General features: G+C 41.5%; 1 protein-coding gene across 1 annotated transcript in view; it reads left to right on the top strand.

Moving 5' to 3' along the window:
• Positions 1-27,994, top strand: part of LOC141752607 (gap junction delta-2 protein-like) — a 45,449-nt gene that overhangs the window by 12,627 nt on the left and 4,828 nt on the right. Inside the window, exon 3 of the mRNA XM_074610648.1 lies at positions 5,744-6,607. Within this exon, the coding sequence (XP_074466749.1) occupies positions 5,744-6,607 (864 nt within the window). The remainder of the gene's footprint in view (positions 1-5,743; positions 6,608-27,994) is intronic.

Here is a 27,994-nt window from a genome sequence, read left to right as displayed (position 1 = left end):
CTAGAATAACTTCCACATGTGAGCCCAATCCAGGGATACAGACTAGATTAATTTTCTTCCAAATGTTATTAAATCTCTGGCACAGTGTCAGGGATTTAGAAAGTCTCCATAAATGTAATGATTAGTCTGAAGGGAGATCCTCCGCAGAGTGGGCGAATAAATGACGTGATGAGTTGAGATAATTTACTGGCCATTTAAGGGACTTTTGTGAAGTGAAGTGTCTGTATCTTTGTCTTTTTTTAATTGACTCCAGGCAGCCACTGGCCTTTTTTTGATATTCTGCCCTCAGGTTTGATAGGCTCCTAAAAAATAAAAAATCTTTTCCATAATTTATGGCGGTTATTGAATATTCTGCAGGTTCAGGCTGTCCTGTCCCAATCTGCTCCAACGTACAGCGTTGGCTCGTTGCTCTGCAGGACTTAAAACACTGATGTTTGCAGATAACCTTCGTCCACTACTTTCTGCTAATGCAGCAATCTGCCCCGTGCTGATTATCCTGTTATCCAGCAGTAGAGTGTGTACACACACACACACACACACACACACACACACACACACACACACACACACACACACACACACACACACACACACACACACACACACACACACACACACACACACACGCAAGCCTGCAAACACACACACAGCACAACACTCAATACTTGCAATGTCTTGGATTTTTTTAACGACATAAATCTGCCCGACAAACAAGTATAGACAGAATATCCGCAGTACAGTACTTAAGAAAAGTTTTCTATCGAGGAAAGTCCATAACGACTACAAATTCTCACTGTTGAGGTGAAGAAAGCTGCAGTGGTCCCTTGTAAATAAAACATGGTGTGAAATGGACCTATGCAAGGATGCTGCAGCATGTTCTTATGTTGTTAATCCCCACTGTCACAATAATCATTTACACTAATTGTGGTGCCAGTTGTGTGACGTATGCCAATGACGTAAACTGTCCCAACCAAGTTCTCCACTGGTATTCAGTGGAGAACTGATTCTTATATTCAGGTGATTATACACTAAAGAAAACATAATTATTAATATTATATTCCAGTTCTGCTAATAGTTCCCCCGAAATGCTACACACTGTTCCTTTAACAAGTTGATGAGGAGTGTCTGGATGCGTCATTACTTTTGGTTTATGTGAAATTTATTTAGCAATGATTCCACAATGAGTCCTGTAGACTGTCTCACAGGTTCACCCGCCCTTAATTAAAACGCCACACATTCGTCGGTCGTGTCCAACCCTCTGGAGTCTGTCAACTCATGAGTGAATACACGGAGCAGGTTTTATTTAACGTAACTTAACTGTATTTATATATCATGTAGAGACAAGCAGAGATAACCAGTTGAATGTGCTGATGTGTTCATAGACCTTCAATGAAAAAGGCACCAAAACGAGTTGGAATAAAATTGCTTTACATGTAAATAGACTGCAATATAGTTTTATTTCTTGTGTGTTTCTGCTGTATTTGTGTGTATAAATAGTGAAACAATATTTTTACAACCTTGAACGGTGTAATTTTTCTGGTATTTGGGGTTCTTGTCAGCGATATGCTTTATTTCAAAGAAGAAAAAAAAAGATTCCCGCACACACCTATCACCTCTGTATTGATTTATCAAAGAGTCGACGTTTCGGTTGCAAGGACCATTCTCAAGACATATCCTAGGTATCCTTGCGACTGAAACGTTGACTCTTTAATAAATCAATGCAGAGGCGATATAAGTGTGTGCGGGACTTGGCTTTTTTTCTTTGGAGTTGGATTTTCAGGGGAATTGATTCCCTGCACCACAAAGGAGACAAGTGGTGTGCGTGTTGTTTCTACTCAGCTTTATACTTTATCAAATTGACAAAATGATAACTCCGACTTATAGCTGAGTATGCGCTGATATAAGGGATACCATGCATGTGGGGTAAAGACAGTTAAGTCTCTGCTCTGACCAGAGCATAAAGAAGAGCCTGTTTCCACTCATACAGAGGTGTTGTATGTATTTTTAATCTGCAAAGATTCCATCTGTAAATAATAAAATACAAACCATCTGCTAGGTCTGAATTATAAAAAGTATTTGAGAGAAATTTAACTAGGAGTGTTATTGTAGAATTTTTTTTTACCATGAAAGACCTGTCCAGTGTGTGAGCTTGTGTCACTATACAGAGATGTGCATAGCAGGCAGACTTAGTGACATTTAGTTAATGCTATTATGATGTAGTAATTATCACTGGCACGAGAAGAAGCAGACCTTGAATAGAAACAGACAGTGAATGCAGATGTGCTGTAAGCTGCTTTCTATCCCGTTACATCGTTTTAAATCAGCATCCAGAGCCGCAGATTCTCACACTGACACTGAACATGAGCTAGTTTCTTATTTCCTAAAGAAATATTTGCATATAAATGAGCAGTGTCGATCACCGATTTCTGCAGTATGCGCGAAATGACTCCTTGTGGTGCAGAGAACCATCAATATCAGCCCTTCGGTCAAATCCGCTGCTGACAAACCCCCCATTGAAGGCAGATGCATCCGGCTCAGAACAAAGGATCGTAAAGTGACTGAATGTAAATTACATACACGACCTGCATTTAACTTCTAGAAGACCAGAGGTGCAGAGAAGCTTTATTCTGTTGTATTTCCGAAACATACTGAAAGTCAGCGTAGCGTGTGTGCTCACAGCTGCTCTGAGCACTGACGTCCGGACACGCTTGCCATTTTGCACAAGTCACACACATGGATGACTCTCCCTCATTGTCTCTGTGTCCTCGTGTCTGTCTTGCTCACACACAGGCACGCTCTCGCAGGTGGAGCGGGAATAGTCCTGCAGCGGCGCGCTGCTCTATTTTAAGTCTGTTTCACGTCAACACGTGTTCCTCTGCTCACCTTTCACAAGCCGTCACCTCAATCGCCCCATTGAAAGACGTTTTCACCCCCAAAGGAAAACATAAACTTTTCTCACAATTATACCTTTTTTTTCCTCCATACCTTGGTGTCTACACATATCTTCTCTCTTGTTTCCAGATCCTCACCTCTCACTAATTCGCAGGTTGCTGTGGTAACTGGCCATGGAAAGCGAACAGAAAGAAAGACCAACTTTTCATGAGCATATTTAAAACAAATCGTATTATGTTACAACACCTGAATGAAAGGATATTGTCATACGTCGCTGACATTTACCCCAGTTGTTCTAACCCACCTGGGGCCACCTCCCATCTATCTCCCTCCAGTTGCCTTGGGTGCCCCTCTTGTGCCTGGAAACAAGTGTATTCTAAGTAATTGGCTCCTACACGCAGGGAGCATCCACAAACACTGCATTGTGGCATAAATACCAGGGAGGGAGCCCCATGATGTGCAGGCTTTCCTCGCTCATTAGAAAGAGCTGACAGTGCAGCTCTATAAAGCCCCAGTCCTCCTCCGCATTGCTCACGCTGGATCGACACCAGAAGATAACAGAACAGCACACCAGTCTCTCAGAGGCCTTGAAAAGCAGCCACACTGCTCTCTAGATCCCCCAGCCCCCGGACACACAGCTCTCTCTAACTGCAGCAATGTACTAATGAGGCTCAATGGGAAATTTTTAGAAGATGCCACCTGTATGGTTCAGCACTAAGTTGATAATCATCAATTATACTGTGACCCTGGGAACAGGGGCAGCCTCCTAAGACCCACTTTACACCTGACATTAAAATGCGTTTTGGGTGATCGGATTGCAATCGGATAGTGCTTAACCACATGAAAGTACAGGCAAAGAACGTATTTTGCCAAAAAGTGAAAGTCAATTGTTTGTTCCCTTGCAAAATCAGCGCCCAGCAGCAAAGCTACGCTTCCGCCATTTTGCACTAAAAGCGACTACCGGACGCCAGTAAAAAGTTCACATAAAAAGAGCCGTACAAAAGTAAAACAACATTAGTGCTATTCTATTGTCATATTCTACCAAAATGGCCTGTGTTAAACAAGAAAATATTATAAATATAATAAGCGTTTCAGTCCAAAATGGCAGTCGTGACTGTTGTAAAAAAAACACCTGAGTTTCGTCTCTTTGCTTCTATACTCTTTGGTACAGGTGTAAATGCACCCATAACGAGGACGGTTTGTTGTTGTGATCTGATCGGCCAAACCACCTCCGGAGGAGTTCAGGGACGCATTCTGACCACAATGAACACAAGTGTAAATGCAAATGCTTTTTCGATCCACACACAACAACTACGTGGGCGGAAATATGTAATGCTAAGGCTGTCCAGCGTAACAGTTTTTGGCAGGGTGCAGTGTGCTCCCAGCACTCCTCCGGTCGCTGCTCAGTTTCACCTCTCCTCATCCCTCTGTGTGTGCGAGTGCAGTCATCCCACAAAGTCGCATTGGCGGGCCCTCTTCCCCTAAACGGCTCCGTTTTTAGGCTTGATGCTGATGTCTTAAACTAATCACCTCCTCGACTCCTCAGCATCATGGCTCTTCAGATCCACATCATTTACAGAGGGGCTTTATGTCCTGATGTGAACTGTCTCCTAAACCATAACTGCCTCTAGTACTGAGAGTGTCAACGCCATACAGCTGAAACCAGATATTGTTTTGTCCTTTAAGCAGGTTTACTGTATTTCCTGTGAGGTTATAGACTTGTGCTGTGGTTCATATTAAAGCCATACACCTCAGGCTTCTAAGAATTGGCCTGTTAAGAGCGCAATTATAGCCACATGTTCAGACAGCCACATTTCCTGCACCTCAGCATAAAAATAGGTGTAAATATTAGCTGTATCTGATCGTTCTCTGAGTCTTTCTTCACCGTGCTGCACAGCATTGGTAGACGGAGCTAAAGATCTGGATATAAATGGTCCGAGTGATCAATACAGCGCAACGGCCTTTCTGTCCGCAGTGCTCGGCTACAAGCCTGGGCGTACGCAGCCGTCCACTCTCAGACAGAGCGATCGGATCTCAATTGGATCTCAATGTGGACGCTGGAGACACATATTAATACCAGGTGTAAATGCAACCAGGTTAAATCATATCTAGATACAATCTGGATATGAGACACATTTGAATGCCAGGTGTAAAGGAGGTCAAAAAGAGGTCATTTGCACAACAGTTTAATATTTGTTAAAAAGCTTTGCAACAATGAGGAGATTTATGATAGAATACGATGAAAGGCAAGAGTTCATGTTATTGGAAAAATACTAACAATGAATATTACAACACTAATCCTTATATCTATGGATCGGTGAATGGCAATCACTGTTTAAGCATGTATGTGCAATCACACTGATGTCCATGTACGTGCTGTTCCATTTCAGCTCAGCAGTGAAGATGAGTGTGAAATCACCTTTATCTTCTGACGACCCCCCACGTTTCATGATTAGTGAGCTCATGTGTGCATGCTATCTAGAGCGCAACTCTACCGTCCTGCGGTGTTGTTTGTCACAGCAGCTGAGTGATATCACACAAACACACACACATTCATGCATGAACATACACACACAGACAAATTGTTAGGTCCCACAACTTGCCTGGAAACTGTTTTCTTTCTGTTGCTCTGAAATAGTTTTAGGGTACAACGTGAACATAAACAACGCAGCATCCAATCACCTGTTAGATTATTTTGAGCCAAGACTTGCAATCAACATTGAAATAGTCAGAATCATATCCAGATATTTCCTAAATCTCTGTGCATTTGTTCCTCACTAACTGACATTGTGTATCTCCCTTTCACCCCCTCCCCTTCCTGCCCTTTCCTTCTCCTTCTGTCTCTCTGCAGGATCCTGCTGACAGTGGTGGTGATTTTCCGTATCCTCATAGTAGGCATAGTGGGGGAGAAGGTGTACGAAGATGAGCAAATCATGTTCATCTGTAACACCATGCAGCCCGGCTGCAACCAGGCTTGTTACGACAAGGCCTTCCCCATCTCGCACATCCGCTACTGGGTCTTCCAGATCATCTTGGTGTGCACGCCTAGCCTGTGCTTCATCACGTATTCTGTTCACCAGTCTGCCAAAGCGCGTGACCGAAGCTACTCTCTCCTGCATCCTTACATGGATAGCCACGGTCACGGGCACCACGGCCGCCATCACGACCACCACGCTCGCAAGCTTCACTCGCGCAACATCAACGGCATCCTGGTGCACCCCGACAGCAGTAAGGAGGATCACGACTGCCTGGAGGTCAAGGAGATCCCCAACGGACCCAGGGGACTTCCTCAAACGCACAAGAGCGCCAAAGTGCGACGGCAGGAGGGCATCTCCCGCTTCTACGTTATCCAGGTGGTATTCCGCAATGCGCTGGAGATCGGTTTCCTGGCCGGCCAGTACTTCTTGTACGGCTTCAATGTGCCGGGGATGTTTGAGTGCGATCGCTACCCGTGCGTGAAGGAGGTGGAGTGTTACGTGTCTCGTCCCACAGAAAAGACCGTGTTTCTGGTCTTTATGTTTGCGGTGAGCGGCATATGCGTGCTGCTCAACCTGGCTGAGCTCAACCACCTCGGCTGGAGGAAGATAAAGACGGCCATGCGAGGGGTGCAGGCCCGAAGGAAGTCCATCTGTGAAGTGCGCAAGAAGGATGTTTCGCACCTGTCCCAGGCCCCGAACCTGGGCAGGACCCAGTCTAGTGAGTCAGCCTACGTCTGACAGAGGCTTCTCTGCCTGGGGGCTCAAGGACCACTTTCATTTTGGAGAAGAGCTTTTCCCTGGCCCAGGACCCCCGATCATTAGGGCACAAAACTCACCACTGCATTATTATTCAGGAGCACAGACAGACTCTGTGTAGTCATGATCAAGCATCAATTCACAAAAGACACTTCAGGAGGGCAGAATCGCCCTCCTAAAAAGGAAACTGTCTCGCTGTAACAAAGCTTACATGATGGAGAGTTCTGCTTTGCCTAGGTGACACTAGGTGCCTTCAAAGAACCCAACAGATAAAACTGAGCAATTACTAATAATATTAAAATACTGTAAAGATAGCCTTAGGTTGAGTTATCTGAAGTTCTTCATTATTTGCCTTTGCTGTAGGTCAGAAATAATCCCCTCATTTTCCAATTATGTGTGCATATGCAAGAGCTTAAGCGTGTGCATGCATACGCATGTGTGTGGGGGAAAAAAAGCCAATATCTGACTTAAGTCAGAAAATTGAATGCTAAGCTAAACCGAGCTACTGAGAGATAGATAATGTTATTTCTCATTGTCCGTGATCTTCAAGTGAAGTCACTCGGCGGACAAACAAGCACCTTTTTATTCTAAGAAACTTACACAAAGTCAAACATAAACCAAACAGCACTAGCAGAAACTGGAACACAGTATTTGTCGTCAGTGACTTTTTTTTCTTAAAATTGTCACTCTTCTTGATATTCTAAGGTGCCAATCATACGGCAGGCTGACGTTGCCCGGGAGCTTTTGTTCAAAGTGAGACACATGGTGCATTGAAGATGAGTTAGATTTACTTTTCCAACACTGTGTCACGCACCACAATGCTCCCAAAGCCTGCAAGGCACGCTGTTTACTCTCAGAACCAACTGAAAACAGGCAAGAAAAGTGTGCCAGCGTTTCCACTTTGGCTCGTGAAGTGCGATCGCTGTAGGGGCTGAACGGAGTTATGAAAAAGTATCGTAGTCACAAATATTTTAACATGTAACCTCAAGCTTTTTTTCACGAGCAGATTTGGTGCCATATTTCAAAGTTACTGTACATAGATGATATGTAATAATTACACTTAGCCTTTTCCCTATGCGGTGTAGACGGGCTTCACTTGGATGGGGGAGCAGGGTTTTGGGTGGTAATGAAGATTAATCATAGATTGCCAGCTTTAACAATATGTATTATTAATGTGCCCTTTGTTAAGCTTTCGCCCTCTAATGGAGACTATATGTTCCGAAAAGTCCCCCCCCACATCCCTTCCCCCCCCTACGGACTTTGAAAAAGGCATGTTACTGAAGCATTATTAGAATGGATAGATTATGACATGTAACTTAAAAAAGAGACTGTTTTATTTATTTGCATCCTGCTCCTGTGAAATGTACTACTCAGCATGCATGAAGATGAAAAATATAAAGAGATATGAACATAGAATCCCGTCGTGGGAATATTGAAAGAGAAAAGGCTCCAGAACTGCAGCAATAATAATAATATATAGTATGTGAAAAGAAATATGTGAATAAATTATTATGCAAACAGAGATTTTGGCTGTGCTGTGTTTAACAAAGAAGTGGTAATAATTACTGTGTAATGCTGCCATTTTACTGTAGTCAGGATGTTGTGAGTGTTATATGGTGTATATAAATAACTGTATCACAGTTACACATACTGGAGAAATCTTACTGCCACTACACTAATACCTCAATGTGGAAATACTCTATTACAAGTAAAAGTCTTACATAAATGGTACTTAAATAAAAGTACAGAAGTATTAACAGCAAAATGTACTTCAATTATCAAAAGTCTATTTTAGCAGTTCATCATTATGTTTTGTATATAAAATCTGTATCTGGGAACTATGAAACTGTCAGATCAGTTAAATAGAGTAACAGTACAATATTACACACCAAGTATTACTGTAAGGAGCAGAAACTGTAAATACTCAAGTACCTTAAAATGTACTTAATTCTATGGAAAAGGATTAGGGCCACATGTGAAAAATTGATTTGCGTTCTTAGTTTAAATTCATAATAAATCTTTCACATGTGGCCCTAATCCTCTTCCGTACATTCCCAGGTTGTCAAATACCAACGCTTTGTCATCGGCGTCTGATACTGATGCACAAGGCACCCTTGTCTGTGACGCACCGGGCTCCCAAGTATCTCCAATGTAAACCCTTCCGCGGCAATATTAGACGCTCAGAGCAAGTGCTCCGGAAGTCTGGTCAGTGTTGACTTATTAACATTGACTACGTACAGGCCTATCCACAGAAATGGTCCGGTGAAATCTGCTTTAGGCATATCAACGCATACACATGCTCTCTCTCTCTCTTACTAAACAACACATACATGTAAACTGAGAGATTTACTCAGTGATGGGAGCTACTTACAATTCACTCCAACATTAACTAATAGCTACTTTAGATCAGTAAATCTCTCAGGTCATGTGCCACCCCAGTGCTCCCACTACAATCATTCCTAATTTTAAACGGTTTGCTCCATCTGTCAGTCTTAGAGCAGAATGAGGTAAAAACAAACATTTATTCAATAGAATATTTTCAGTGGAATCTTAGGATAAGTTTAATAAAACATATAAAATGTAGAAAATAATAAAATATAAGACTGATCTTTAGATCTGCCTGGTAATTAGTCCAGTCCTCATAATATTATATTTTGGCTATACAATGTAAACATAAGCCTGTAGGCTATGGTTGCAGAGCACCTGTAAACTACAGATAACAATGCTATTAGTTTAATTTGATCAGCTGCATCAGGCCTATTCAAACTGGCTCCCTCAGATTTCCTTTTAAACATGTTTAAATATGAAATACTATTTATACTTTGGATTGGCTGGATACTTGATGGTAATTATTTACTGAGCGATATGCATCCATATTGCCCAGTATGCCCAGTTAATCAACATTGTAAATTCAATATTTAATCAATAGTCAATGTCAATCCAATGCTTTTCATCTTGCGTTAGTCCAGAGTTGTAACTAAACCTTGACTGAGAGTCACACAATCATTGTCTTGTTTTAAAACTCTATGTGCAGCTATGAGGCCGTCCATGCATTGTCTGGACTGGTGAAAACAGAGGTTACTGCTGGAAAGCGCAAGTTACATTTCGTGCACGAACATATGAACGCATGTTTATAGCCTATAGCTTTTCCAAACAGCAGTTTATAAACACCCTTGGCATTTATCAAACATAATAAAAAGTCAGGTTTCACTCTCACTTTTGTAAAGCACAAAGTCACAGAACAGCCCTGGAAGTGGCTAACAAGCAAGCGAGACACAAACAGACAAATAGATGCACTGCCCTTTGCACAAGGAGGAGGCGGGGCAAGGTGTTGTGTCCAGCACTGTTTCCCATCAAAATGTGTTTATAAAACGGTTGCTATATCCTGACAGTAATGCATGAGGTAATCTGAAAAATATCATGTGCCTCTGTGTCCTCTGGTGCTCCTAATGGCATCTGCAGGATTTCACAGGCCAGAGGAAAACAACCAATCAGAGCCGAGCTGGAGCCTGCCGTCTCTGAGCAGCTGTCAATCACTCGTGAAACTCAGATCAAATGGTCAAACTAGACAGCGCTGATCAAATATGAATTATTATTCTGTTACTGTAATGCCTATTTCTTGCCTCAAATGTTTTCAGAAACATCTTGTAATGTACACTTAAGCTGTAAAAGGAGAACGTTTTTGACCCGGCAGCCATGTTCAGAACTGTTGAGGAAATACCAAGCACCGCCCGGCAGCCGGAGCAGAGCCAATAGGAACGCTCAATAGGAACGCTTTCTCTGAAATGATCTGTGATTGGCCAAAGTCTCCCGTCACAGGCTAGATTTATAACTCAGAGCACTTGAATTACAATATGTTGAAAGGTTATTATGGAATTTTTGCCCAATGATGCCAAAAATATTCTGCCTGAAACTTTAACACCTGTTTACGAAAAAAAAAAAAAAAGACTCACCATTTTCAGGAGAAGGGGTTTTCATTATGAAACAGGCTACATTTTACGAAAGCAACAATAAAAACAATGTTTATTTTGCTGTTTTAATAAATAGGCCTAATGGTGAATATTTTGGTTAAAAATGAAATTTGGTTATTATTGCTTATATATGAACATGAACATGATTATATGAACATGATTATTGCTGTGGGGACCTGTCCAGACATTATGCTTACATAGGATACGTAACTTAACTTACGTAACAAACATATTCATTTGAACCCAAGCCACGACGTTTTCCTAAAGCTAACCAAGTAGTTAAAATTCACAACATTAACTATGTGTTTAAAACTGCGACCGTAGTGGAGCATCATAGTTTGACGCGTAGGGCTGACCAACACGTTAAAAAGTGACGCCAAGGGGTCCTGACCAAGCGTCCATACCATATGTGACGAGTTGGGAATGAGAATGGGTTGCAGCTACAGTACTTGAGTAAATATACTTCTTTACTTTCCAACACTGGTGTTGTACATGGCAGTGTGGTATTACTGTAACATAAAATATACAGTAGCTTATTGTATATAATAGATAAGTACATGTGCAGACAATGCAGTGCTTTCAGCTGCACAGATTCAAAACCTGCTTTAACATTTATTATTTAGCGCTGAGAAATGATACATCTCTGAGAGATACATTAGTGCACAATCTGCTAAATTATAAATATTTAACCTGTATTTTACACTTCTGACTAAAGTAAATGTGTCATGCAAGAATTTTCCTATGTGTTTTGGCACATTTACACTAACCACTCCCATGTTTTTGCAGTGGAATTGTATTTTTTACTGTAAAATGTCACTGACACAATGACACTGATACACACTGTTGTTTCTCAGGCTCAGCGTGACTCATAGGCAGGTAAGTTATTAGAGCGGACCTGATAATTTCAATAATGAGTGAGGTTACTGAGGGAGAAAGGAGGGATGTGTGTGGTGGGGGGGCGATGAACCTTTTAGTGTTATTAAACCTTCGAGCATCATGTGGCCGTGTCCTGGGGAGCACTGAGACCAGAGTGGCACAATAGGAAGAGGGACAAGGGTGATGATGATGGTGAGGTGTGTTAATAAATCTGATTGTCTGATAGGATGTAGAGTAATGAATTTCGTCATTGTTCATTCACTTAAAGGCCACGCTGTGTTCTTATTGACATGTGGGTGGCCATGATTGACTAACTGTTGTGTGTTGATATACATTCACATCAACAAGCGCCCAACAACCACACACACAGAGAGAGCGAGAGATAGAGAGTCAATAAATGCCTAAACAAAAGCATTTCTGAGGATGTAACCAGGCCGGTTGCTGTGGTGACAGGGGGACAGTAATGATGTTAAGCACCTCAGAGACTACAGTAGTGAAGGGCAGAAACAGCACTGCACCATCTCTCAGTCCGTTGCTCCACAGCAGCCTCAGACTCATTCATGTTGAAAGTTAAATGCATGCTGTGCTGTGCTTTATTCTGCAGCTGCAGTACAAGTAAAATAACAGGTAAGTACTGCAATTGTCTGCCAAAGATATAGTTATAATGACAACTCACAATAATTTGGTGTGAAGTATGGGTAAAGGAACAGAAACTACAAAACCCTATAATATTATCCCCATAATATTACAGAAAGCCTACCATTTAAAGGGGACCTATTATGCTTTTGTGCTTTTTCCCTTTCCTTTGTGTGTTTTATAGTTTTTTGTGCATGTAAAAGGTCTGTAAAGTTACAAAGCCCAAAGTCCAAACCAAAGGGAGTTACTCTCCACCACAGAAACACTGCTCCTGAACTGCCTGAAACGCCTTGGTTGGAGTCCTGGCTTTTCTTCTGTAACGCGGTGATGTCACCAAGTAACACATTTGCATAACGGCAAGTTTGGCACGCCCTCAAACAAAGCTAGTTATTGCGGAGCTGGAGCAGAATCTGAAGGGTTTGGCTAATTTTTTTTTCCGGAAGGGAGCGTTTCAGAAAGTCGGTGAAAAGAGGTGCTGCAGCACAGCCGGTATGAGAAAAATAAAGCATTTTTAAACATTAATGCATGTAAACATGTTCTAGTAGAAACCCCAAATACATGTATGCACCTGAAAATAAGCATAATAGGTCCTCTTTAATGAAAAGTTTCCTTCGAGGTCACTGTTTACCACAGGAGTTGCAACCATTTTTAGAGTCAAGTTTTCCATGTTCAGATTGCTTTATAAAAAGTGTATTAATTCTAAATTTTTAATGAACATTGTGATATGATCTTGATCAAGCCACAATTAACATAATTTAAAGGTGCTGAATGCGAGATTGGGAGCATTTCTATTGCCTCCGCACGGCTCTCAACATGGCGACAGCTGAGCTGGCGGCTCATAGCAAACGGTGCTAAAAGTGCTAACAGTGAAAACAAAGGCAACACAGTTACAACACTAACAGTGTTAACCCTGGGGGGAACCAGAAGGTGGGGGCTACACTTCCGTGAGCTAGCCAGTGGGGCACGCTCACATGCACGAACATGCACTAAAAGCTCATGTCAATTTTAAAAGATTTTTTTTGCTACTTGGTGGGCCACATTCTGTTTAAATCCCGTATTTGGGCCCAGTGTCAGATAAAGATTAGGCTACACTATTATTAATAACTATAATGGCACTCGGAGAGCGCATACCTCCGTCAAGGTGCATGACTTTAAAAACAGATCACAGCTCACAGCTGGCAGTACAGTGAGGTGGTCGGCTTATTATTAACACGGTGTGTTTCCGTGTAACGTGTAGGCGGCTGCCTCTCTCATTCAGCAGCCTTGTTATGTCTGTATAGCGTTACACTACGTTGTCTCTCATCCCGTCATCTACCGCTTTTTTCTTTCTAACCGCGGACGGACAGCAGCTCCCACACCTCGGAGTCTCGCCACACATCCACACACATATCTCTCTGCTCTCAGAAGGAGGAAGAAGGCGTGGTCATGCGTCATTAAGGCGTCATCAGTTACACTGCGCATGTGTTATACCCATGATCCGGATCGCCACCAAAATCTAATGGATTGTTCATTGTGCTACACTCCACCCCTCCAAAAAATAACATTCAAATCCATTGCAAACTTTTGGAGTAATCCTGTTAACAGACAGACCAAGCCCCCAGGAAGTGTGCCGGTCGTCGATCCTGACTTTCGTAGTGGCCGAACGGCGATACTGCAACTTCCGTGTCAGTCATGTGATGCCATTTGGCCCAAAAGACTTTTTCCCATAGACTTACATTGGGAAAGAGAAAATTTTTTTTTAGGTGAATCAACTTCCCATTACGAACACTCTAATAGTGCTTATTTAAAAAATTACGTTTTTAAAGTTGTAAAAACGCACTAATAGTTAAAAAAGAGTTATTTCCCTTCCTCCGTTCATGTGAGTGAAACCCAGACCAAGACTGGAGCGCAAGCTGTAACGACATCGTGGCGTTGGGACATCGTGGCGTTGGGACATTGTGGCATTGGGCGCTGGGACCCTCTGGTGTTGGGACCCCGTGGCGTTGGGACCCCATGACCGAGTCATGTGATCGAGCGGACGCTACTGCGCATGTCCAATGTGCCCAAGATCCGGGTACTTTTCCAGACGGAAGTCGAGCCATTTAGGCTTCATGTGCCACTGAGCAACTCTCATAGGAATGAACGTCCTTGAGACATCCTTGAGACAGACAGACAGACAAACAGACAAACAGACAAACAAACAAACAAACAACGCCTTTGGCCTTGGTGGAGGTAATTATTAGTATTATACTATTAATAGAATTAGATTACAGTGGTGGCTGTGTAGGATTGTTTCTGACTTGTGTGATCCAGACATTTCCAATAACTCCAGTGTTGAAAAGTCCAAAAGTCAACATTTACTGAAAAAAGATAGATGTAATTATTTTCACAACATGTTTTATCTGATGAAATATTCTGCTTCAATCCATATTTGTTGGTGTTTAGCCTTTCAAAAACAATATTTTCAATGCGGTCAAAAAACTGTTTGCTCTCCCACTTGCTGCACACAAAGGGAGGCAAGCACTGCCCGGTTATATTCATTAAAGAAAATGGATTTATCAGAAAAAAAAATTGTTTTATACACTGAATCGCTTCATTCAAACTGGAGAGGATTTTGTTCAAGGATTTTCTTAGATACAAGTAGGGGGGCTTAAAAAAAAATAGGTTGGGAACCACTGGTATAGAGCACCTTTAATGCAGTGGGAAATGTTCGCATTTCAGTTAGAGAAGCTTTTTTACAGCACTAAACTACTTAACATTAAATGTATGCACCTCATGTTCTTCCATCAGATGCAGTGCAGCACAGCATAGTTAGAAAAATAAACTTTAATGGCTACTGCCTCTCTCCTCCTTCAACTTTATCACAATACATTATACACTTATTATACTGGTAGCTAGTGATAGCCTGACTGGAAAAGATATGCAGGTGTTTCTATATGCTCAGATCATAGTTATAAACAGAGCTGCCACTCAACGCCCACATACATCCACATTTGTGCACACAGTACAGTCCATTAAGTATAGCACAAATGCATAGCTACAACTTGGGAGTTCATCCTACCTGCTTACTCATGCATCAAAACATGCAAATAGGGCACCTGGGTTAGCTCAGTTGGTAGAGCGGGCGTCCATGTATTAAGGCTTGGTCCTGACCGCGGCGGCCCGGGTTCGAATCCGGCCTGTGGCCCTTTCCGCATCCACTCTCTCTCTCCCCCCTTTCACGACTCTATCCACTGTCCTGTCCCCCAAAAAAATAACTTTAAAAAACAAACAAACATGCAAATAGATGGTTAACCGCACTGTGTAATCACAGGAATGGTTCGGGGCGTTTCACAAAGTTATACATTAGTAGGGCAGCTGACGTGCTAGACTGAGAATGACAAAAAGAACAGATGAGCAAAATGTAGAGAGATGCCTCCCTCCCCAAAAAACAAAACAAAACCACATACCGACCTGCTGTGCAAACTATTCTACAACAGACGAGTGTGCTGTCCAAAAGAATATGGATGGGCAAGCATGGTGTAACCCAACATATGAGCCATATGCTGGCTTCAGCACCAATAATTTCCACAACAGTGGATTAAGAAATACATTTAAAGGAACAGTGTGTAACATTTCGGGGGATCTATTAACAGAAATATAATATTCATAACTATGTTTTCATTAGTGTATAATCACCTGAAGCTAAAAATCGTTTTCATTAGCTTAGAATGAGCCCTTCATATCTACATAGGGAGCAGGTCCTCTTCACGGAGTCCACCATGTTGCTCCGTCATGTTTCTACAGTAGCCCAGAACGGACAAACCAAACGCTGGCTCTAGAGGAAGACTTTCGCATTTTTACGTTACCTGAAGGCCACTGTAGTTCTCTGACACGCTTGTGACACTGCGGTAACGTGAGCCACAGAGTGCAAAACCGTGGTACCGCCACTAACTACTAACAGTCTAACTGCTGTTGCTCCTAATGCCTACACGACTTTAGCCCTGATTTTGGTGTTCCCCAACAAAAGCCCCAGATCAGAGGCAAATCGACGTTGGCAAAGATGCCTCGCAGACACATTCCAGATATCTAGCATGCTAAATATCGATCGATGAATATGCGATCTGAGGACTTTGAAAGTCGTGTAGTGTGAACTTGGCTTAAAGCAGTGTTATTATGGTCAGGATGGCCTTTGAGTGAGGCGAACGGTGTAACCAAGCCTGCTACCTCAGTCTTGGAAAGGGAGGAGATAGTGGGAGGGTACTCAGTTGGTTGCAATCTGCAACCACACAGCTGCTGCAGATGCCACCAAATACTACACACTGTCCCTTTAACCCAGTTATGAGCTGTAAGATAACCATACATTGCTTTCCCCTTTGCTTTACCTTAGAGTGCTTGATGTGTTGTTTTCTAAAATGTTCTTTTCTTGTTCTGCTCTCCACTCAAGTGGCTGAAATGAAAACTGCAATATTTTAAATCTTTTTATGTGTAGATATACCCTATGCTGTGAATTTACACCCCATAACACTGTAACATGTTGCGCAAGAATATTGATGTAACACTGACTCACTATATTACTCAGCAACTCTTTTCTCAGCTTGAAAACATCAAAATATTTAAACATCAGTAAAACAAAATGAATACCTATAAGATACACCACTTCATATTTATTTACCTATTAGACCTACAAAATTACACACAAATATTTATTGATTTCTTTGATGCTGCACTGAGGAAGTCTGCACATCAGCTGCTCGAAATCTCCTATTTCGGATATGCATAGCAGCCATAGGTAGGTAATTTAGAGTCATCTACCACTGATGCTTGCCATCAGAATCACTTTTTCACTGTTTTGTTATTCTGAGCAACCAAATTTCATCTTTGTGTAAGTCTTTAATGTAATGCTCAACAATGTTTCTTTTTATGACCTTAACCTAATGTAAATAAATCTAATTTTGAAAAAATATATATTTATCCTCTATAAGGATGTATTTGTGTTAGCAGATTGATTGATGTTGATTCACAGGGATTCACCTTTGCCTCCTCATCACATTTTCATCTGCTCTGTGACCTATACTCTCCTCATCTGATTCATTACTATCCCCGTGATAAGACAGCAATAAGCGAGGAATCATTTCATTATTCCTCTCTCGTGTTCCTTATATTTCCCTCTCTGCCTCTTCATTCATTTATAAAGATGAAATTGGAGTTGGCTTATTCCTCTCTGGAGCCTGCTCCACTTCTAGCCTCTTAGTGTCTCGGCCCATCAATTTGTGTCAGTCTCCACTCTGCTCTCTGCAAGTGACTTGGTCTCCTTGCGTGATAGCCCTGCTTGGCACAGCCTCTCTGCCCTTCCTCTCTCTCTCTGTCTCCATCTGGTCCTCTCCTCCTCCACCTGACTCATTCCTCTCTCTTTCCACTGCTTCCTCCACCTCCACATTTTATTCTGCCCTCCTGCCTTCCTCTGACCTTCTCTGTCCTCTTTCATGTGGGCCCGCTCTGGCTTTTCCACCTGGGTCTTACTTGAATTCTCTCCTTGTTTATATCTGTCAGAACGGCTGAAGCTAAAGTACTGCAGGAAAGCCCTTCCTCACCCTCTTCTCTCTTCTAAACTGTCTTCGACCCCGATTCCTCCCTTTTCTCCCACCACAAAGGATTTTGTCTCCTTTTCCAAAGAGAACGCTGACACAAAAACTGAGACATCTTCTCCCTGCAGCTCACCAGCTTTCATTATCTCCTTTTATAACTCTTCTGATGCTGGCTTGACACCTCACCCGTCTCTCTCCCCATCCTAATCCTGGAAATATGACATATGTGGAGCAGACAAGTTTTGTTTGATGGTATTATTTAAAGCTTCTTTAGTGTCCATCCTTCCAGATCCAGTCATGACTAGTATGCCATCTCACTGGATTAATTCATTTTTGGGAGCTAGCTGTGTGTGAGACAGATTTGGGGTATATCTCTAAAATACCCCCGACAATACACTCAGCACAAATCTGGCTCTAATACAGTTGTTCTGGGAATTTAGTTTCATGACATGGGTGACAAACTGAGCACTGTATTGTGCTTTTTTTTCAGATTGATGTTTCTACTTTGGTCTATTTAAAATCACAGGTCAAGTGCTGCAAAAATAAATCCAGCAATAATCTTTTCAACAACTACTGATATTGCACTTTTGGCCCTCGCAAGTGGTCACCAAAAAGCAAGTGTACAACAGAAAATGATTTGCCAGTGTGAGGATGTTGGTAAGATGGACTTTCCTGTGCAGTTTAAAAGCAAATATATCCTTCCACAGCTGAAGGATGATGTGTGAAAATGCATGTACGACCGTTCCCCACATATCTTAAAAGATCCGGTTTAAGAACACCTAATCCTGCACTGGGAGCACCTGTAAGCCTGCATCACATGAAGCTCCTTCATTTCTCGCACAGTGGTTTCTAAAGGTTGATGATGTGAGAAGTCGTGGGTCATTTGATGCTCATTTAATTTTTCTAATCCTGCATGGCTATGAATTCTACTGTCAAACTATGGAAACCTCTGCATACGAATACAATTTTACTATAATGCTGAAATTGTTTTACGGGCGGTTTAACAGCTCTGGAAGTCATGCTTGTGAGTCTCACTATATCAGTATGATACTGTATTTCTGTAAAGATCTGAGCAGAGGAGATGTCTGCGTTCGTCTCGAATACAAATCTCCTGAGGTTGTGATTTAGAGGAAAAAGCCACAAGCAAGTTTAACACCTTCTCTTACGTAATAGACCAGCTCCTCCCTATGGCCACAGATAACGTGGATTAACAACATACTGCTCCTGCTGCATCCGTTCTCTGAGACACATAGAGTGAAACATCTACTGAACAGCAACCAGAGAACATTTTTAAAACACACAAAGAGAACAGATATTTTCATTTTATCCAGTGCCATGCTGGATTAGAAGCACAAGGACAAAATATACAACTGACAGAAATGCACATTTTATGCTCCAAAACAATGGGCCCCATGCAGCAACATTCTCTTGAATTTTTCTATTTTCTGTATGTCTGATGGGTATTAGCATAGGTAACGCCCCCTAAACACTATATAAGGATAGGTATTTGGTAATGCCTTATAAAGATGGGTATTAGCATAGGTAACGCCCCCTCAAGACTATATAAGGATGGTTATTAGGTAACGCCCCCTCAACACTATATAAGGATGGGATTTGGCATAGGTAACGCCCCTTCAACACTATATAAGGATAGGTATTAGCATAGGAAACGCCCCTAAACACTATATAAGGACAGGTATTTGGTAATGCCCTATAAGGATGGGTATTAGCATGGGTAACGCCCCCTCAACACTATATAAGGACAGGTATTAGATAACGCCCCTTAAACAACATATAAGGACAAGTATTAGGTAACGCCCCCTAAACACTATATAAGGACAGGTATTAGATAACGCCCCATAAACAACATATAAGGACATGTATTAGGTAACGCCCCTTAAACACTATATAAGGATGGGTATTAGGTTACGCCCCCTCAACACTATATAAGGATGGGTATTAGCATAGGTAACGCCCCCTCAACACTATATAAGGATGGTATTAGCATAGGTAACGCCCCCTAAACACTATATAAGGACAGGTATTAATTAACGCCCCCTCAACACTATATAAGGACAGGTATTAGGTAACGCCCCTTAAACACTATATAAGAATGGGTATTAGCATAGGTAACGCCCCCTCAACACTATATAAGGACAGGTATTAATTAATGCCCCCTAAACACTATATAAGGACAGGTATTAGGTAACGCCCCTTAAACAACATATAAGGACAGGTACTAGGTAACGCCCCCTAAACACTATATAAGGATGGGCATTAGGTAACGCCCCTAAACAACATATAAGGATGGGTATTAGCATGGGTAACGCCCCATAAACACTACAACATTTTTTTCTTCATGTTGGTAAGAGTGCTCTTGACCACTCTACAAAATGTTCTCTTACCTAAGAGAAGAGCAACAATAACAAAACATTGGTGATTCCCAGAAATCAATGGGTACTGACAAAATAAGAACAAATTGTGGATAAGAACAAAAATAGGATAAAAATGTGTTTGTATATCACTTCCTGCATGAGGCCCAATGAGCTGGACTCCTGTGCAGCATGATCGGTCCATACACATATCCAAATACACAGATTTGCCCACGGACCTTTGGCTCACAATCTCACCCTCTACACCCATCCCCCACCCATGCACCTCAGCCTCCTGGATCAATAAACAGAGGTCACATAAATTAAGTGGAAGTCTAATCTTATTTTGTAATTACTAGATGGCATGCCGTTTGCCTCCATCAGATGTGTGCAATGATGTCAGGTAGCAGCATATCAGAGGATGCAGATGTTCTCACTGCAGGGGATTCAAAATGTGACATTTTACAGAAACCTTGGCATGCAGTCTCATTTCTTAAGGGTGGAGGGTGCAGTCATGTGCTTCGGGCTAGAATGTAAACAAGTAATTACCTGATTACTATTGTGTGTGACTAACACACACCACTTCCACCTTGAACATGTGAATTGCACCGTGGATCCTTTTCTTTCTGCACAGCTGGTTCCCGTCTCATAGCATTATTAGAGGGGGGAGGTGCAGAACAGAAGATTTATATGGACATTTAGGGGTCACAGTTTAGAGGCTGGGTGTCAGCAGAGTGAATATTGTGTTTTAGTGGTGAGGTTCACACTGAAACACAGCGCCTTCAAGAGGACCAAACTGCACACTACAGCTCTCATGTAAGAAAACAAATCCCCATTTGTCATCAAGTACGTTTCTTCTCTACATCTGAGATCACATTGACAGATGTTATCCATCTAACCACTCAAACAGTACAGTGTTTCACTGGGTTAAAACTGCTGCAGTACTGTATGTTAAGATTACTTGTCATATAATTATCTAAAATGGGAAAAAGACAGAGGCACAGATTCATAGACTCAAAGAGGAAAGGAGGTTGTGAATAAATGAGGAATTTAAACAGATGTTCCCTGTTGCGTCTAACTGGTATTTTGTCCTAAAGGATCAGGCACTGCAGGACCACCTGTGGTCTTAATCTAGACTTCTTTATTCATCCACATATCTCATCATCCCACCTCCCACAGCTCACTGCTGCTGATGATCTGTGGCTGTGTGCATGAACTGTCTAGATAAAGAGGTGATCCTGCACACTGGCTCAAAACATTGTCTGCTTATTAATACAACACTGACAATGTGCAAGATCCTTTCTTTATCATTTGACGTGATGGTAGCTTTTCCATCACACAATACAAGACTGCAGGACATTAAATATGACATGTTCTATGCATGAACTGTTCTGAAAAATTAGAAAGGACACTGAAATAATAGTTTCCTTTTAGCTGACACACTCCTCAGTATGTGGAGATCCAGTTTCAAGGACCCATGGTACACAATCACGTTAGCATTTAGTTTCAAGCTGGCAGTTGGCCACAGGAGCTTTTACAGAAATATGCAAACATAATCAGGACCTCAGTCCCATGCCTAATACAATGAGGCAATACATTAATAAAGGTTTAAAAGGATAAGCAGCATCCTTGGATTACTTCCAAAAAAATTAAGATTTAATGATTTTATTCTCTTGATAATCAGGTAAAGCTTCAACAAACATGCACATGTTTTTCATAATATTAGCATCATGACATTTTAAGATGAAGGACAAACCAAACCTCCTTTGTTGTACAAATCACATTTTCTAATTATTTTAATTGAATTTCTGTCTTCACAGTAGAGCAAGATAAGATCATAATTTTACAAGTGGGATCTTTTACGTTCTGACCTAACTAGGGCTGTCAAAGTAAACACGATAATCACGCAAATTAATTTTAACGTCTCTAATTTCTTTAACGCATTAATGCAACTTGCGATTTTTAGGTTGTAACGGGCTCAGTTTTAAAGCTAGAGTGAAGATACTGGCATCATATGAAACTCAATTCCATTGGTACTAACCATGTCATACTTGCATGTTGCGAAGGAGGCTAAATAATGCTCCAAACTTACGCAAAATTTTGGCAAGGAAAAACTGGCATGGCCATTTTCAAAAGGGTCCCTTGACCTCTGTCCTCAAGATATGTACATCAGCACACTATACTTTGAGTATTTATGACTCTCTAAAATTCAGAAACCACTGAGACACATTTTATGGAGCATCAAAAATTGTTTTGGTTTTTAGACCTAAAATAGGTTTATACTTTAATTATTCAGCTCTGAGGCTCAAACCAACAAAAACCTGCACCACTTTTCTCTGACGGTCCCCCCCTTGGTGCTCAGTTATACCTCTCCATCTGTTTCCTTTCTTTTTCTGTGTAACAGCTTCAGATTTTACACCCCGGTGAAATCACCGTGTCGCGTCCGCCATGCAGCTCTTTTTCAATTAGCAGCTCTCAGCGCGGGCATCAACACCCAGCAGCGTGTATCTGGAAATAAAACTGTTAAATCTGTTCTCAGGACGAGGTTGATTCTAGAGGACAATAAGTATAATACGTCAAATTGTCCTCCTGTTGAACAAAATCACGTTTAAAACATAGCTTGCTGAGTGAGGAACATATTGCTGCTTTTAGTTGTTTGCTCCCTTGCAGTGGAGTTAAATCGACACCACAGAGGAAGCAGCAATGAGTGGATGTCTGTTATCTGTCCCCCTGAGCCACCAGATGTTGCTGTAGTGCAGGAACAGCCTGCAGAGACTCACAAGGAGGGCTGGTCGGCATCTGGAATTTAAAAAAACTGCAAAACAAGCTTTATTTGTTACTTCCTGCAAATGCAGCGTTTTAGAGATGCAAAGATGAAACACAAGAAATGGTTTGACTGATGTTAGGTATGGCACGACATGGCATTAAGTTCAGGACAGGTACATCTGGCTCCAGGAAGAAAAAAAATGCAAAGCCAGAAAGAACAAACTGTTACCACTTCAGATTGGGAAAAAAAGGTGTGTGTTTCGCCCAGAGCTCAACCACATGTGGAATTTCTCGTCTGTGTGCATTTTCACCCTTTACACGTTTGCTGGATAATTTCCCCCATGTTCTCCCACACACACAGCTATCTGTCATCTGGTTGAACAAGAACAGCCCTCCGAGTCACACCCCACCCAACTGGTCAACCAGTTCACTGTAGCCTGTGTTTACTAGAAATGCCTTGTTACCAGTAGTGGAAGAAGTACTCAGATCTTTTACTTAAATAAAAGTGTAACAGTACTCCATTACAAGTAAAAGTCTTAGATTAAAAAAATGTGAGGTATAAAAATATTATCACCAAATACATGTACTTAAAGTATCAAAGGGAAAACGTTTTTATTATGCAGAATGGACACTTTCGAAGTATTGTGTTACTAAGTTAGTACTATCACAATTATATAAAAATATATTATTTATGTATACAGTGTCTTTGTTAGAAGGACAGTTATTTAGCTTTTTGTCTCTTTAACTGCAGTTCATCAAATGGCCTCTTGATCAAAAGTGAGTCAATCCCCATAGACCCCCATGTTAAAATGCCAGACTTTACAGCAGAAATATACATATTTACAACCTTGTACAAAAAGCTGTTTTGGTCTCTATAGCTAATTTCCCCATTTGTGACAACTATACGGGGGTACGTTTTTATATTATACCGTTTAAATTATATTAAGGCTTAAAGTTAGACATAATGAGTGCGTTGCCACTTTCAGTGACCGGTGGGTGCCGTATCAGGTCGCTAGCTGCTAGCTGTCTGCTCTGCTGTGGTACCCGTCCCGCCTCAGCTTCACCGCAGATCCACCTCTTTGCACATTTTTGGATTAGCCGTGAGTTAGGCTGTGTCGTCACTGCCAAAATGGCGACGGCTGGAGCCACCCACTTTGAGCTTCACAACGGCTCTTCAGAAACCTATGGCTGACGTCACAGAGACTACATCCGTATCTTATACAGTCTATGATTCAAATCAAATCACAACACAGACAATAAGGCGAGGGCAGTGTTGTCCAACAGAGGGCAGCATCACTTTATTTCATTGTTTGATTAGTTTCAATTTAGGCATTTTAAATCTTCCATACTAAAAGGCTAATGTAGGCTATATATTTACAAACAAAGAAAAGTAGATCAAGTCTTCATTATGTGTTCCTGTTCTTCTTCATTTTGTGTTCTTATGAACTTGACTTGATTGATTATACAGTAAATGATTTACTTATAATAACAATTCAACTCAAATAATGAATGAAAACATGCTCCTGAACTTTCATGCGGTTACAATTTGTGTGCAGGAAAGAGGAAGTATTGTATTTCAGGTTGTGATAATCATTAACCCTGTAGATGTCCTGCTGGTTGAATATTAGTCCTGTAGTTGAAATGACGCAAAACATGGCTGACATGAACGTGTCCTAACACATACATATTCCTTAGTCGATGACTTCACACACTGCCAACTCCTCACATTGTTATCACATCTGATGTCATCGTTATATCTCAAAGCCCCGTCGGGTCCTGACTTGCTCCTGTCGACGAGGCCGACGAGGGTTGAATGCCTCAGAGGGAGTGTCTCTTTTTGTTGTCATGGAAACCGCCTGCATGTACAACTGTAATGCTGTAACTGTGCACAAGGACAAGAGGCAGCTCCAAAATTACATTTTCAACTATGATAGAAAAATGTTGTGATGTGTCACGACCTGCTCCTCTCCTTCCTCTTTATTGTGCCTTGACATGAAACACAACAGAGAAGAAGGCGTTCCACAGCTGCCTGTTTCACTTTCAGACACAAACATCACCAGTTTGAATTAAAGCAATAAATAATCTCCTACATGTGCTTCTTCGCTGCTCTCTAATTACTGTAACTCCCTTCCTGTGCTCCGTCAAACTGCTCTGTTCTCGAGGATTTTTATCATCCCTCCCTCCCTCCTTCCTAATCCTGTGTCGTTCTTTAGTGGTAAAGGCAGAAATTTGGAGAATTCTTTTCAGTGACCACACCAAACTATCCAGTCACATGCCCTCTTTTTCCTTCCCTTCCTTCTCCTAAATAAGGAATTACAATTTGAGTGAGGAAAAAGAGAAAGAGCAAAGGGGCGGGCCCTAGAGTGAAATAGGAGGACGTGAAGGCATATCCCTCTCTCTCTCTCTTTCTGTTGAATGTGGTGAAGTCATATATTTCAGAGGAGGGTGTTTTCTGTATTTATGTTGGCAGTCCTGTATGGTTCACTCTGCACAGTGTTGTAAGGAAGAAGAAGAAGAGGAGCGGGAACACAGCAACACAAGCCCAGACCCACCTGTATTCACCTGAAAGCTACTTACACAAAGTAAGTAAAGTTCTTCTTTTTGTTGTTTTCTCTCAGCCTCATTTAACATTCTTTGTGGTTTCTCGCTGTAGTCTTTGTTGCTTTAAGCTTGTGCCTAACTCTATGCAGGAAACAGGAGGAAAAGAAGTGTAATGTATCATACGTCACACCCTCGCTCTGTCTCCTTCCCTCTTGCTCGTGTTTAATCATACACAGAGTTATTTTATAGTTTTTCTTGCCTTCTGAATGACCCACTAGTCTGAAAATTCCTCTGTTATATAATCTTGTTTCTTATCTACCTTTGCTCTCAGCACTCTTCTCATGTATGAGGCCCCTATATCTTCAGCCTCAGACAAATCTCTCAACATGGAGCCAGTGCTGTCTAATAATATGTCATTTTCTAGTTTAATATGTGCTCTGAACACCCGGCTGCTGGCTCAGGATATGGCAGGAAAACTATGCATGTGTGTGTCACATATGTTGTCACATTTATGGACCATGGTAAAGTTTTATGTGCAGACTGGGAGGTAACTTATAGACTGTGACTTCGGGTGATGTTTGGGCTGTTCTCACTATCTTCAGTGATAAGGTAGAAACACAGAGTGCTGAATTAACAGTCTGGGTCAGCAGCAGCAGCAGTTGGGACTGTGCGGGGTAAAGGGAAACATGGCCACGAACACTGTGAGAAATTATCGTGTGAGCTAGTTAATCCATTGTGTTCACATAACAAAGGTTTCAGAATGACCTTTAACCTTTTGCTGAGTTAAATGAATTACAGGTTAAACTATGAGGAGTTGAGATCATTTGACTCAGAAACTCGTTTGACTCATTTTATTGCAATAACAAGAAAGTTGTGAAACATGTTGTAACGAATGGCTGCAAGTTAGATACGAAAGTTGAAGAATTTGGGCGAGGGGTGAGAATATAAGAGTAACAGCTGGAGTTGCATCTGAGTAAGACACAAGCAGGGGATTAATGGAAAAGCTCACTAAATAATAAGTGAGAAAATGACAAAGTCAGCCACATCAGCGTACTGTAGTTTTTCAATTAACTGTTGTTCGAATAATAACTGTAAAAATAAAAGATAGAAATTAAAAGATTACACTGTGATTTGCACTGCAGCTGAGGCAGTTTGCTTCAACTTTTACCTTGAAATAAATAACGAATAGTAATAGTCAAAATACGGAAGCCAGCCATGTGGTGACACTGAGCACTGAAGTACGCAGAGCAAAGGTTCATTGACAAAAGCTGCAGAATAATAATGTCATTGCAACACATTTAGACACGTTAGATGTGGAGGTTTGAAATGACTGAAGACACAATTATGTTGACTGGAAATAAAAATGTGTTACCACAGTTACCTCTTCGCCAAAGCATGTATGAGCAATGCATAAACCAGTTTATGATACTTGTATTCCGTATCGAGTGACCTCAACAACATCTTGTGGGGGTGTTGTAGCTGGGACTCTATGATTACAAGATGTTCCCAGTAAATACTAGGCCGCACCCAGTTGATTTCTTAAGTGTACAGGTCTACGTAATCTTCCTAAACACACACTCAAACACCTGTACACACATGTGATGTGCCTGCCCTGCAGTCTATTTGGCAGTTGCTTTCACAGTAAAAAATAATCAGTCCTGCAAATGGTAGATATGCTGAGTGCAGAGTGACAGTGGCATAACCCAATCTTGTGAGATCCAAGCAGCGGTTTACATCGGAGATCAAAGTGCAGGTTAGATTTAATCTGATAGACTCTCTGGCTTCATCATCCCTTATCGTTCACTGCATGCAGAAGTAAGTCCTGATGTTTGCAGCTGCTGGATGTTCTCTGGGCGTGTCAGGACAAAGCAGATTGAGAAAGAGGCTGTTCAAGAGTGTCGGATGTTTAGATATTTATTTCACCCTTGTTGCTGTGACAAACTGGTTTTGGAGTCACTTAGCGGACAGGAAGTCGCTTCTCCTCCACATACCCATATAACCACTGCGACCTCAGACAATGAACAGAGCCACAAATGTGATCTATGTGCAGCAAGGGCTCCAGTGTAGACACAATGATGAGTTATCAAACTATCAACACATATTGTGTAAGACTGAGAAGCCTCTGTTGTGTAAGAGATGTACTAGGTGTGCCTTTCTGCTTATATTAAACCCAGTTTCAAGGATAAAACTGCATACAATTCTCCAGACCTTTTCATTTCTATATACTTGCAGAACATATACATACAAGAAATGCATATGCTTGGGCAGGAAGTAATGAAAAGTAAGAGCGGAGGATTTTCCTATCGGCTCTAAACATCTCCATATGCTATCTGCTTTCCTAGTTCTTCAGAAACCTCATTGAATTGCGTAACTCAATTATTCAGATCTGTTAAAGCAATAATTGCAGATTGGCGGTTAAAAAGTACAACGTACATACTTTCATGTTTTAACAGGCTTGATGGAGATTTTTTTTTTTTGCTTAAAGGTCGTTCCCATGGTGAGCAGCAGTGTGTTGTTTTGTTTAGAGTCCTGTACACAGGACATGTCAGGGAGGGAGGAAGGAAGTGACAGCCGAATGAGCAAACAGGATGCAGGGAGCGGGGCGGTTCTGTTGAAGCCAACAGGAAGCTCATACTGCATTAATAAGTGAGATAGGCCAA

The sequence above is a fragment of the Sebastes fasciatus genome, chromosome 16, assembly GCF_043250625.1.
Source record: "Sebastes fasciatus isolate fSebFas1 chromosome 16, fSebFas1.pri, whole genome shotgun sequence".
NCBI lineage: Eukaryota > Metazoa > Chordata > Actinopteri > Perciformes > Sebastidae > Sebastes > Sebastes fasciatus.
The sequence above is the reverse complement of the archived record's forward strand: the minus strand, read 5'-3'. Positions and strand labels throughout refer to the sequence as shown.